This window comes from Mus caroli, unplaced genomic scaffold, assembly GCF_978045245.1.
Source record: "Mus caroli unplaced genomic scaffold, Mus_caroli_1 scaffold_5, whole genome shotgun sequence".
Taxonomy (NCBI): domain Eukaryota; kingdom Metazoa; phylum Chordata; class Mammalia; order Rodentia; family Muridae; genus Mus; species Mus caroli.
Window position 1 is genome coordinate 101,132,008 of NW_028227260.1, and position 14,213 is coordinate 101,146,220.

Below are 14,213 nucleotides of genomic sequence, written 5' to 3' on the forward strand. Positions count from 1 at the left end.
AAATGTCTGTTAGGGAAAAATGGCTGTTGGGGGCGTGGCCAACTCTGCTCAGAGCACGCATGCGCATTCTACAATTTGTAATTTGTCCCCACCCACCCTCAGGAAAGAAGTCCCGTGGAAGTGTCACAGGCTGCCTGAGGAGAGAGCTGCACAAAAGGGACTGTGGTAGAAGGTGTTCACTAGGTCGGTGCCCTGGGTGCCCTGGTATTCTGTGATGCACTTCAGTTGGTAAGGACACTGGCTCTGAGGGCCTCGGGCCTCCTCGGGCCTCCGGGCTCCTGGCTCCTGGCTCCGGCCTCCAGCCTGGGGCCTCGGATCTCCGGCCTCGGGTCTCCGGGCTCCTGGCTCCGGCCTCGGGCCTGGGGCCTCGGGCCTCCGGGCTCCGGCCAGCCTCGGGCCTCCGGGCTCCGGCCTCGGGCCTCGGGCCTCGGCGACCATTGGCAGAGGAGGGTGTGACCCTGCACGAGGAAGGCAACTAGGCCTCGGCTGGCTCCTGAGTAGATATCAGGGAGTCTCCCCTAAGCCTCGGCTAGGAGGAGGCTCCCGAGGGCAGCGAGTGTAAGGGACTAGCTTTGCCCACCCTGGCAGAGAGAGGGGCTCAGGGAAGCTGTGGGGAAGGTAAGAGTGCAGGTCCTGTACATTTACCTTTGTATCTGTTTTGGTTGTTTATTGACAAAGGGGTCCCTGTGTCCTTGAAATAACAAACGAGCAGGGTCCTCTCCAGAGTGTGTGGCACTCATTACCATTACCAGTTCATTACCAGTGACACAGTGCCAGGGGCTGAGTCAGCCCAAAACTGCTCAGTCCTCTGGGGAATTATAGGGAACACAGGGCATGGCTTTGCATGCTCATTAAGGGCACCTTCCACGCACGGGCCACTCCCACCCCAGGAAGGGCAGAAAGCCAGCATGAGGGGTCCACGTGGAGGCCTGCAGCAGAGGGCCAGCTCCACAGCCCTCACTGCATACCTGACAGGACAGGACAGGGTGCCACACCACTGTTATCCTCCATGAACCTACCTGTTCCTAAGACTCTCCTTGAATTTCTTTTCTATGCCATGGAAGTCACAAGGTGTAGGAGATAGGGCTCACACCTTTGCACAGTCGACATGCCACCCAAGGGGAAGAAGGCTACCAGCAAAAGTGTGAAGCACCCACGGGATTCTTCGGATACTCAATCTGATGATGCCATCCAGCACAGAGTTCCCCGCAAACCAGGTAAAATCAGGAGCTTTCTGGGAGTCTCTGCCTACCCCAGGGGACAATCAGAACTATCTCTTAGCAAGTGGGGCAGAAGGGAAGCCCAGGCCCAGCGAGGATCAATGATTCAGATTTCAGGACTCAAATTCCAGATGTCAAGATTCAAGTTTCAGATTTCAGTTTCAAATGCTGAATATTGTATTTCAAGTTTCTTAAGCTGTTTGTTGACTTTAGATTTCTCCCTTGATAGTCTCATCCCAGGAGTCCTAGCCCAAGCCACCATCACTTCCAACCTCTCTCCTGGCAAGGAAGTGATTTTAAAATCACTTTAACTCCGGAAGGCATGTAAATATACAAATGCTGAGAAAGACAGACAGAGGAGCAGAGAGACAGAAATAGAGAGCTGAAGCAGGATTTAAATATACTTTTCTTGTCTAGGAGTCAACTTATTTCTTGTATTCGCCCCCCACTTTTTTCAATATAGCAGAGCAGGCCATGATGATGGAGATCAGTGATGAGAGTACTTCATCAGATCAAGATGATCAGCAGGCGAGGTAATCTATACAACATCTTGTTTGTCTGTCATTGTAAGGAAGTTTCAGAAAATTCAACTTTTCTTTGTAAAATACCACGCAGCATAATACTTATTTCCAGATAAACTGGATATTCATATACTCATTTAAAAATTATGTTTTTCATAGGGAATCTGTTCGGAAGACGGCAAAAAAACGTCAAGGTATGTTTTCTTTTGTTTTTTTTTGTTTGTTTGTTTGTTTGTTTTTTGTTTTTTGTTTGTTTGTTTGTTTTGGGTTTTTTTTGTTTTGTTTTGTTTTGTTTTTTTTTAAGACACTTGCCATTCACAATGCTGTTTTTCAATCATTTAACTTTAGTTTGGTCATAAGTGAGTCTCTGACCCACAGGACAGTTTTTGATGTCTCTTTCACATATATTGGATTGCTTTGTGTATGTACAGGGTCTCCTTTATTTCTGTATACATTTCTTTGCTTTTTAAAGTGGTGTTGTGGAAACAGAAATAGTTTTCACTATGACGAAGTCCGAGTGATTTACAAAGAAGAAATTGAGTAGGATGTGTGTTCCTGGATGGGCTAGATGAGGTCATCTCCAGTTTTAAACTACTGTCTTTTATATTGATTAGTTTCAGCATGCTCTTTTCATGCTCTGGATGAATTTTGTTTTTCTGGGTATTTGATGTTGTTGTTCCTAGAATCCCAGGGCCTATGGGAGTCTTCATGCAGCCCTTCCTAACTCTGAGTGAGCTATTTAGGAGAAAGTTCCTTTTGTTGTTGTTCTTTTCCCCAGTGAAAAGTGTGTGAGGTTGGATCCTTAACCGCATCTGTTTTCCACTTGATTATTAACTATTAGCTCTTGATTATTAACTATTAGCTCTGCTTTATGAATTGACCCACATCTTTACAAAGTGACTAACTAGAGTTTGGACACCTCTCTAGAGACAACACTAGTAAGACTCCTCACTGAATTTTGACCCATCTCTAGAGACAATTTGTACAAACAAGTATCTTGGAAAGCTTTTGTCTTCTTGGTGCTGATAAGGAGCTTGGATTAGGAAGAGTCACAGAAATTGTAAACAGATAGATAAACTGCCTATCATTGCAGGCATTGCTTGATCTGTATGTTCTAGACATAGTTATGGCCCATATTTTCTTGAAATAAATTCATATGGTGAAATATTATGAATTCCAGCATTTATGGGTAAGCGTGTGTTATGAAGTCAAAGAAAAGAATTTAAATGTTCTTTATTTAATCTGTTTATCCGCCAGGGTATTGTTTCTCTCTATTTAATTTAATTTAATTTAATTTTATTTTTAGTAAATACATTGCCTAGGCATCGTAGATAAGAGTGCTTAAAACTACCTTTCATATTGTATATTTACTTGTATGTTTTTAGCAATGTTTAAAATAAAATATACTTGTGTTTTATCAAGTGGGTTCTCACAAGACTTCATCCTACAATTATTGTTTGAAGAGAAGAATATTTACTAAGTGTTTATATTCTTTTTAGTAACTGGTTCTGAGGGAGAAAATCAAAATTGTCTTGGATGTCTTTATATACATGATATGAAATAATTACCATATTGACTTGGACCTTTCTTTTCTCTCCATTAAGTTGTGGATTATATTTATATACATATCATATATATATATATGTATATATATGCACACATATGATATATATGGTATAGGTACATATATATCATTCATGTCTCTCTCTCTCTCTATATATATATATATATAGATAGATAGATAGATAGATATACATATATAGATATATATGTGATATATACCAGATATTCATATATATATATGTATACATATGTAAGATATTTCATATATGTGTATATAAATTATATATATGTATATATATACATATATATATAATTTTGTACAATAGAAAGAATGAGGGAAAATGGAAGCATTTATAAAAATGTCATAAAAGTTTGTACTTTGGAATGATGCCTATTGTATCATATATTAATATTTTTGTGATATTGCTCAGAGAACTTATCTCATGTTAATTTGAATGTATGGAAACAGAGTAACTTCCAGTTGTATCTTCTAATAAAATTTTCTTTCGTGGATAGGTGGCCTTGCAGAGTCACACCTTGCAAAGAAAAAACGGTTTTGTCAAGATGTAGTAACTTCTGTTGGCCGCCTGAATGAAAAACTTGTGAGCATTTTTAAAAGTCAAAAAAGGGAAAGGTAAAGTTGTTGACTTCTTTGAATTACAAAACTTGTGCAATTTCTTACTCTTCATTAGCGCCAATAAAGGCAGATTCAGGATCACTATGCATGGATTTTGAATCTCCCGTGAAAACTGCAATTACCTTGACCTTTCTCTGAATAGAAATTTGTATTAGTTTTAGAACCTCGGTTTTGCAGAATTGAGATATTCAATGTAGAATACAGCGACTATAGTCAGCTTCTTGCATTTTAGAAAACAACATAACTCTATCACTGTAAAGGTCATTGATGCTTATGTTTAGTAATTGGCTGGCTGCATGCATGTCGTGTCAGCGCCAAAGCATTCTGCACAGGACAGCAGATAAAGGCAGCCTATGTAGACACTCTTAATATATCGTAAATATGAGTCTTAAATTTTAGTGACAGTCTTACAAATAATGTGAACGAGTGTCCAATTGCTATTGCCATTCTTTTGGGAAAGTCACTGTGAGCCTGGGAGAAGACAAATTCTCTGAAGAGTTCTCTTATGGCAGTTCTTGTGGAGGAAGGCATATGTTACCTGCAATACCATCAATTTGCTCTATCAGAATCTATGTTATCTAGCAAGAGAAAAACATACTGTTGTAGGTAGAGGTCAAATAAATAATTATGGAACACTAATATAGCAGTGAATACTTAAGTGATCAAGAGGGAAGGCATGTGACATATCCTCTCTTGTTGTAACTTAGGAGTACATAGTTTTATAATGGGGCCACACGACTTCACTTTTCTGTCTCCCATTAGATTATTTCAATTATTAAACTTACCTAAAACTTTCAATTATTAAAACTTACCTAGGTTTATGAATCATTTACATCAGGAAATGCAAAATTTGGACGTCACCTAGAGCTAAACACACTGGAGGACTTTGACGTTTAATTTGCTCTGTGATGTCTTTATGGTGAAGCTGATACATAAAGAGTGGAAATCAGTTATTTTTATACATAATTTGTTGTTTTATTCTTCTTGTTTGTATGGGCAGTTTTCTTCAGTAGAATATAGGCAAGGGTAAAAAACAGATGAGTTTTCCTGTTCTGTTTGTTGCTGGTTCAAATTCTAAGTGTACTTGATGTCTTGTATCTCTTGGTTGTATGAATTATACCAAATAATTTTTCTTTGAGAGTGCATAATCTGTCTTACCCTCATAGTATAAGACCATGCTCATTATTATATTTTACAGGGATATGATTCATTCCAACTATTCTAAGAGCCTCGAGCCTTTGTTTCAACAGTGGGAAACGAATGTGGTGAAAGTTGGGCAAGAAGAAGACAGTTTTATTGTGAGTATCAGGCCTAGCGTAGCAACCAATGTATTATGAGAGTTGGTTAAATATTATACAAGTTCTGCGTGAATACATTGACTGAAATGTCCTAAAACAGCGCCCAATAACTGGTTGTCATGTGCCTTCCATCTTTTTCATACTTAATAGATGAAAGATATCTATCTGGATATTGTGGATGAAGATATCTAGAGGATGACTTAGAGGGTCAGCAGGGGTTATGCCAAGATTACCTCTAGAGACAAGGTCAAGGAGAAGAAAGGGCTGCATATGGAAACTTCATCCGTGTACATGTTGAAATGTGCAACATTTAATACTCATTGTGTGCTAGACAGCAGGAACATATCCTATGTATATTCCTGTGCTGTAGGGATTCACAGATTGTAAGGATTCTCTGTTGACTCCAACATCAAGTACACTTAGAATTTGAACCTTGGTGACAGAAAGACTATCTTAGCCAAAAACTGTTGAAAACTATTTATCTTAAATAATTGACATCATTTACATTGAAAATAATATTTGAATTAGCAAATTGTGTGCTTCCTCAAAGATAATTCAGGCCTGGCGGTGGTGGCCCACACCTTTAATCCCAGCACTTGGGAGGCAGAGGCAGACAGATTTCTGAGTTTGAGGCCAGCCTGGTCTACAAAGTGAGTTCCAGGACAGCCAGGACTACACAGAGAAACCCTGTCTCGAAAATAAATAAATAAATAACTCAGTTGGGGTTTGTGAATATTCAATTTTCTTACATTTTTTACCTCTTTCTTTTACATTTTAGAATTCATCCCATCAACATGAACAGATAATTTATAACACTATGATGGCTCAGAAAGCAACCATGGATCAAGCAAAAACTATTTCCGATCAATTTCTAAAGGTCTGTTTTTGTAGCTGCTAAGAAATCATATCTGACTGACACAGGCTATAGGGAAAGCAGGAGAGAGGCTGGTTCTTCCAGAGTCTATGGGGGCGGTGGGGGGTGGTAGGGGGAAGCTATTAAATTCTTCTTTTAACTTTTGATCATTTTCTATTTTGAATGCTTTCCAAGATTAACCGTGATTACAAAGGGCATATTTAATTTGAAAACTTACCTAGGTTTATGAATCATTTACATCAGGAAATGCAAAATTTGGACGTCACCTAGAGCTAAACACACTGGAGGACTTTGACGTTTAATTTGCTCTGTGATGTCTTTATGGTGAAGCTGATACATAAAGAGTGGAAATCAGTTATTTTTATACATAATTTGTTGTTTTATTCTTCTTGTTTGAATGGGCAGTTTTCTTCAGTAGAATATAGGCAAGGGTAAAAAACAGATGAGTTTTTCTGTTCTGTTTGTTGCTGGTTTGTTTGAGACAGGGTCCATCTACATAGGCCTGGCTGGCCTTGAATGCCTCGCAGTCTGTGTGCCCCTGCCTCCAGAGTGCTGGGATTGCTGGTGTGTGCCACCACACTAGGCATATTAGGACCATTTTTATTTCGTAGTGAAGCATGTGAGATTGCTATGGGACTTCCACTAGTAGTATTAATCTTGTCAAATGGTGGCTTTATGTTCCAGTTTACAGCAATTAGAGATGGCTGAGATACATAACAGAATGATATATATAGATATATATGTATATAAATACATGTATACATGTACATATACACATGTGTATATATATATATATATGTATATATATGTGTGTGTGCATATATATATATATATATATATGTATGTATGAATATATAAAATGTGTGTGTTGTGTATAGGAGTGATTTTGTGTTTGTGTATGTGGTGCATACACACAAATACATATGTACACACACACAAACACAGACACATATGTATGTAATACATACATACAAGATTACATACATACAAGATTTTGAATTTTCATTGATGCTTCATGTTTAAATATGTTTTTAATTTTCTTCTTTTCCTTGAAAATAGAATCTTCTCCTGTAGAGTACATATGAACCACATTTCCCCCTCTCTCCACTCCTCTTATCTCTGTCCCCACTACCCTCCCTCTCTCCCAGATCCACCCCACCTCTACCCTGTTATTCAAACATGTCCCAAGTGTCACCTTTTAAACTAATCGATGCTGCTTTAATCATGTGGCAGTAGTCAAATTCTCTCAAGAGCTTGAGTGTTCCCTATACCCAGCCTAGGTGTGTATCAAAAGTTTAAAGTTGGAAAGAATGTAGCTCTGCTGAGCCTGAGAACCATTTTCTTGAAGATCTACATAGAAGGTGTTTCCTGTACCTGTGCTTTCTCGGGTCCACCAGCAGAATAAATACTGACAAGATGTCTTCTAAAGAGTTTACACTTAGGCCTTTTCCTGGGCATTCACCCAGCTAGCTCATGTAACTTAACCAGACCATCTAGCCTACAGCCAGTCTTGTGACTAGGTCTGTATCCTTCTCTGTTCATGTGTGGTCCCTGTCTCTTCCCTCCACATCCACTCCAAATTCTCCCACTTCTGCTTTCTTCCCTCATCATCCCTCTCCCTGCCCAGAAGATCCATCTCCTACTTCCTGCCCACCCATTGGCCATCAGTGCTTTATTATAACCAATCAGCAGCTAGACAAACACTGATGTAATTCAAGATTGGCTTTAGGCAGGTGAGGAAGGGTAAATATTTAGGATATAGAAATCCCAGTTGCTGGGCCATAGAAATGACAATACAAGAATCCAGCCAGCACCTAGTTCTCTACAGGTACAGAATTGAAAATAGAGAGACACACCTTCTTCACGTACTGTAAAGGAAAAGTTACCCTAACAGTTTCTTGTAAATGTCTCTGTTGAATGTAACCTCTAGATTGGGAACTTATTACCAAACTTCTACAGTGGTTGATTGCTGTTCCTCTCTCAAAGTTACCAATAGGGTAGTTCATGTGCTCTGTACAGAGGCTCTTTCCTCTTTTTCCTTTTACTCCCTCAGCTGCTGGAATACCACTGGACCTAATCACATCCTGCTAGTACTAGAAATTCGTTTCTGAGTTCCCTCTTTTAATCCCACTTTCATTTAAAAGTCCTCACCTCTCATGGTGCTTGTGAAAATGTGCAAATAAAGTATCAGCGTCCCTTCTTAATTCTTATCTTCTAGTGCTCTCCTCAAAAATGTCTCTCTCCTTCAAATCAAAGTTTCTTTGACTGTCTTTGCTTCCATGCACCCAGTATAGTAGGTTCCATTGGAGCAACCCCCTACTCTGTTTCCCTGCTTTCCTTTTTTTTTTTTTCCCCAATTCTTGTCTTTATCCAGAGAACCTAGCAAGTTCTCCTTCCAAACCCATTATAAACTTCTTTATATTATTCTTGTTTATATGCTTATCCATGTCCTGGGTATAAGGCAGAAACTGTGCAGTTACATTTTAGTTGTTCCAGGCACACGTGGCACAGTTAGCAACCCATAGCATACACCTCTTCACTCTTCTTTGGCTCAAAAGAAAAATATATTCAGTGATGTTCTGTGTAACTTGAATGCTCTTAAGACAATGTGTCAACCCTATCTATGGAATGGAAATAGAAATCATGTTACATGTTCTATGGAAATCATATCTCCCAATGAGACCCAACTATGCAGTTCAGGTAGGGGAAAGGGTATCCAATTAGCATGCTTATTGGTATCCAATTAGCATGCAACTATGCAGTTCAGGTAGGGGAAAGGGTATCCAATTAGAATGCTCTTAAGACAATGTGTCAACCCTATCTATGGAATGGAAATAGAAATCATGTTACATGTTCTATGGAAATCATATCGCTTGTTCTATCTTTTATCATAAGCCAGTACCTGGGGCAGGGCAGGAGATACTCTAGTTCATGCTATAGGCCTGTAATGTTTTTCCCCTTTCTGTTTCCTTTTGATTTCTACTCTTCATTCACCATCTCATGTTCCCAATATAAATATAAACCCTTTGCCCCCTTCCTGTGGACTATACTTTACTCATGTCTACCAGGAAACTCGTTTATTATTTGTTTGTTATTTGTTTTAGTTCACAGCCCTCCTCCCTCCTCCCTTCCCAATCTCACCCTTACTAATCACTACCCCTATTGCCTCTCCTTTTCTCCCTTTCTCCCCAGAGAAGGGGACCCCACCCCCCTTGTGTAACTCCCTACCCCCCCACCCCCCTTGTGTAACTCCCTACCCCCATGCATCTACTCCCAGCAGGACTAGGCACATCCTCTCCCAATGAGACCCAACTATGCAGTTCAGGTAGGGGAAAGGGTATCCAATTAGCATGAACAGAGACCGAGAGAGCCCCTTTTGACCTGTCGGGGGGAACCACATGAATACTGAGCCGCACATTTGCTACACATGTGTAGGGGGTCTAGGAACAGCTCCTGCGTGTTCCCTGTTTGGAAGCCCTATCTCTGTGAGCCCCCAAGGTTCCTTGTTATTGGACTCTGTGTGTCTTCTTCTGGTGTCCTTCGCCCATAAGACTTGCTCAACTTCTCCCGCCTCCCCCCATTCTTCATCCAGACTCTGCAAGGAGGTGCCTGATGTTTGGCTGGGTGACTCCACATGTGTTTCTCTCAGCTGCAGGATGAGCCCTCTCAGGACACAGTTATTCTAGGTTCCTGCCTGCAGACATAGCAGAGTATCATTAATAGTGTTAGGGCTTGGCTTTATCTCATGGAATTGGCTTCAAATTGGGACTGTTATTGTTTAGTTGTTCCCTCGGTTTCTGCTCCACTGTTATCCCTTCACATCTTGTACTCAGGATAAACTTTGGGTTGAAGATTCTGTGGGTAGACGGATGTCCCTCTCCCTCCTCTAGAAATCCTGTCTTGCTACAAGAAGTGGTCATTTCAGTCTCTATAAACCCCTCTATTAGGAATCTACACTACAGGCAACCCTGTAGGCTCCCCTTATCCCCTACTGACCCAGGCCTCTAGGTAGTCAGGAGAGATATCCCCCACCTCCCTGATTTCCATTCTCACTCCCAGGTCTCTCTCACACAGGTGCTCCTCGCACCTGCTCACCTTGCAGCAGCCCCATACCCCTTTCCTTCTCTTGGTCCACTTCAGATGACTATTTAGTTTGCCCCTTGAGTAAGATTCATGCATCCTCCCTCCTCTCTCTTCATTACCCACCTTTGACCTGTGTGGATTGTGCCATGGCTATCCTTGCACTTTATGGCTAATGTATACTTATAAGTGAATGCATACCATGCTTGTCTTTCTATCTAGCAGTTATAGTACTCAGGAAGATATTCTCAATTTCCATCCATTTGCCTACAAAATTCATGAGGTCTTTGTTACTAATAGTGGAGTAACATTCCATTGTGTGGGTATACCAAATTTGATTAATCCATTCTTCATGGGAGGGCCATCTAGTTTGATTCCTGTTCCTGGATATAATGCCTAAAGCTGCTATGTACATATTTGAGAAAGTGTCCCTGTAGTGAAATGGGGCATGTTTTGGGTATATGCCCAGGAGCAGTATAGCTGTGTCTCAAAATAAATGGATTCTCAGTTTTCTGAGAGACCGTCAAACTGATTTCCAAAGTGGTTGTATAAATTTGTACTACCAATACAATAGAGAAGTGTTTTGCCTTGCTCCACATCCTTGCCAATATGTGCTATCACTTGAGGTTTGAAAATTTCAGCCATTCTGACTAAACATTCATCAATGTTTCATGTCAGGAACTTTTTTTAGATTTAATGCTTTCCTTGACTGGTCTATCAGTTTCCTCTATTGTATCATCCATGGCTGAGAGTTTCTCCTCCATCTCCTGTATTCTGTTGGTGATGCTTGCATCTGTTGTTCCTGTTCAGGTCCCTAGGTTTTCCATCTCCAGGATTCCCTCAGTTTGTGTCCTCTTTTTCTCTTCTATTTCTACTTTGAACACTGTTATTTATTTCCTTTACCTTTTAAATTGTAGTTGCTTGTATTCTTTTAAGTGTTTTACTTGTTTCCTCTTAAAGGCCTCCACCTGTTTCATCCTATTTTCCTGCAATTCTTTAAGGGATTCATTCAATTCATCCTTAAAAGTTTTTATTGTCATTATAAGATTGGAGCTAAGGCATTTTATTGTGATTAGGTTGCATCAAGATAGCCAGTGCTTGCTATATTAGAATATCTGTGCTGTGAAGCTGTCATATTACCCCATCTATGGCAGAATGTGTTCTTTATTGGGCCTTCGGCCATCAGTTCCTGTTCTGGTAGTTATTGGAAGGAGGTCTAAACTCAATGATCCTGGGGTGGCAGGCCTCTTGTGGGTATTCCTGGGCTGAACAATGGTACCCAGGGCACAGTTCAAGTCTCCTGTCACTTGGATGTACTCCTGGAAACACCTGGGTCAGGGATTGGAGGTGAGGATGGGCAGGTAAAGAGGTGGCCAGACAGTGGAGGTTTGGGAGACAGAAGGATGCTCAGGGCAGCTTGCCTTGCCCCAGAGGACTCAGCAGGCAGGGGAAATAGGTACAGGAATGGAATCTAATCTGTATGGTTTCAGATCAGCAGGTCTAATGAAAGTGTGCAGTGGACTTGGGATTCATGGTGCAGCCAGCTTCTGAGGTCAAGGAAGCTCCCACTTAACTCCTTTATTGCACATGGTAATATGTTTAAATGTTAGCAATTTTGCCATTCCTAACAAGCATCCACTGACTGAAAATGTGAAAGCTTTGAGCGTTCTAAGGTTTGAGTATGACATGAAAAGGGTTTTCAAATTGAAGTAGACTTTTTTTTTTTTTTTTGTTCATTTTAGAATATCCAAGAACTTGAGGAGAAACACAAACTTCTCGATGCTCTTGAGCAAAACAGATTGGAAAACGAAATGAAAAACCTGAAGAGGAAGCTTGTGGAAGTAAATGTAGGTAGTATATACATAATACTGAAAATCAGGTATCTTTTTGATCTTTGGATGACTTCTTTTAAGAGATACTGATAATAATTATTGATATCTCTTTTTCAAAACAGCATCAACAGGACTTGGCAGCTTTAGAATCCTGTCTTGATACTATGTTCTCCTAGAATAATGAAGAAGATAAGCTGTGATCATCTGTCATGTGACACACACAAAACATTCCATACACTACCAAATATTATGATGGAAATTGGCCCATCTCATTTGTCATTCTTTTGTTTGGTACACATCCGACTCCATGTCTCTTAAATATCAAGTGAGCTCTGAGCAGTTTGATAGGTTGCAGCCATGACAAGATAGTAAATGTTGAATTATCAGGCCCTTTGGCAGAAACACAGAAGCACTCTCACTAACACTAATACTTAGATTTGGCAGTACACGGTACAATTAAACTCACTGGCCTTATAAAAAGTCTACTGCAACTTACATTTGTCTTGTAGAAAGCAAAATCCAACTGCTATAACTTACCACAAATTGAAAAGAGAAAGGCCAGAAGGTCCCCTGCAGATCTTGGGGCTAGGGTGGGGTTGGGGGAGCAGGTTTGTGGTATTTGCAGGTAGCTAGTGTTCGTGTAATTGGTTTTATGTAGCTGTTTAATGACAGTAGTCCTTAGTGTCAATCAATGGCATTTGTTTTATGTATAATTATGCTTAATTTCTTAACTCAGTATTCTCCTTCTGCCCTTTGGTCATATGCTATGTAGAGTGCTTTGTTTTTCAAGTTACATTATCAGTGAGTGTGCAGAAGTTTCCGTAGGTATGTATTTAACTCATGAATCACTGAATCACTGTGTTGACTTCCCTCTTACATTTTTTGCATTAAATAACATTCAAACCTTCCCTGTAAACACTTTGTTTAATAAACTTGAATTTGGTTTGCAATCTACTTGAAATGTGTCAATTAATTAAATTATCAAATTATTTGAAAAAATATGTTAGTCCCAGAGGAAGGGGAGGATTGACTTATCTCTCCATGTGCTTTCCATTTTAATTTTGACCAGTGAGGCATGTTTTTTTTTTTTTTACTATAAGTGCACAAGCCTTAACCATAAAAATGCACCCGACTTCCTCTGCCATACCCATATGTGCACATATCTGCAATAACAAGGCCCAACCTAAAAGCAATCCATCTACCCATTTTCCCCTTCCATTCTGCCCAATGCTTATAGCCCCTCAGCCTGTTCTATATTCAGGTCCTTCTGAAATTATTTCCATGTATGTTAAAGAACATGTACTATGAGTGTCTGCTTAATTTACTTTAATTTAATGCTCCGAGATTGCATACAATTTTTTTTTAAAGGAAAACGTTTCAACCCTTTTTGATACCTGAAGAATATTTTATGAATATATATGCCTGCTCCTTTTCTTATGTTCTCAGGTGTTGATGGACAAATAAGTTTTTGTGCTTTAAGTGCCTCCTGTACCTTAATGAACTTATGCCTTGATGGATTGCTATTGTCACCAGGACTGGACTGAGAATTGGTTAGTTGAATAGTGAAGTACACATGTGGCATATATGTGGAGGTATTTAAGTGAAAGATTGAGAGAGATACAGGAGAATGTCTTGCCCTGAACGTGGATCAAAGCATTGTAACAGGCTGGGAGCTTGCATGGAGTTTAAGAATATAAAGTGAAAGAAAAGTAGTGTATGAAAGCTTCATTTTTCCTCAACTGAGGTCTATTGCTGAGATCATCCCTGGTAGATATCAGATTCCAGCTTCTTCAACTGTCAATTCAGACACACACTAGTGTTGTCCCAGACAGCCCCAGACTTCCCGACTTGGAGTGTGCATACATCATTTTCCTGGCTTTCTTTTTTAAATTATCATTTGTATTTGTATTTGTAGTCAGGGTTTCTATTCCTGCACAAACATCATGATGAAGAAGCAACTTGGGGGCGGGGGGGGGGGGGAAAGGGTTTATTCAGCTTACACTTTATTACCAAAGGAGGTCAGGACTGAAACTCAAGCAGGTCAGGAAGCAGGAGCTGATGCAGGGGCCACAGAAGAATGTTTCTTACTGGCTGGCTTCCCCTGGCTTGCTCAGCTTGCTTTCTTATAGAACCCAAGACTGCTAACCCAGAGATGGTTCCATCCACAATGGGGCCTGCCCCCCTTGTC

General features: G+C 40.2%; 1 protein-coding gene across 1 annotated transcript; it reads left to right on the forward strand.

The window, feature by feature from the left end:
• Window positions 1-1,072: 1,072 nt before the first annotated feature.
• Window positions 1,073-12,554, forward strand: LOC147004730 (synaptonemal complex protein 3-like). The gene is made up of 8 exons (XM_085837720.1): window positions 1,073-1,217; window positions 1,684-1,753; window positions 1,901-1,935; window positions 3,821-3,938; window positions 5,140-5,239; window positions 6,018-6,116; window positions 11,936-12,040; window positions 12,148-12,554. Exons 1-8 carry the CDS (start codon window positions 1,109-1,111, stop codon window positions 12,199-12,201), a joined length of 690 nt encoding a protein of 229 aa, XP_085693846.1. The 5' UTR covers window positions 1,073-1,108; the 3' UTR covers window positions 12,202-12,554.
• The last annotated feature ends 1,659 nt before the right edge of the window (window positions 12,555-14,213 follow it).

What these genes read in the sequence shown, in the direction of transcription:
- LOC147004730 (XM_085837720.1), top strand. Translation starts at nt 1,109, where the DNA reads ATGCCACCCAAGGGGAAGAAGGCTACCAGCAAAAGTGTGAAGCACCCA. An exon ending in CAAGATGATCAGCAGGCGAG is followed by an intron (nt 1,754 to 1,900) that starts GTAATCTATACA and finishes TGTTTTTCATAG; the next exon opens with GGAATCTGTTCGGAAGACGG. An exon ending in AAAAGTCAAAAAAGGGAAAG is followed by an intron (nt 3,939 to 5,139) that starts GTAAAGTTGTTG and finishes TATATTTTACAG; the next exon opens with GGATATGATTCATTCCAACT.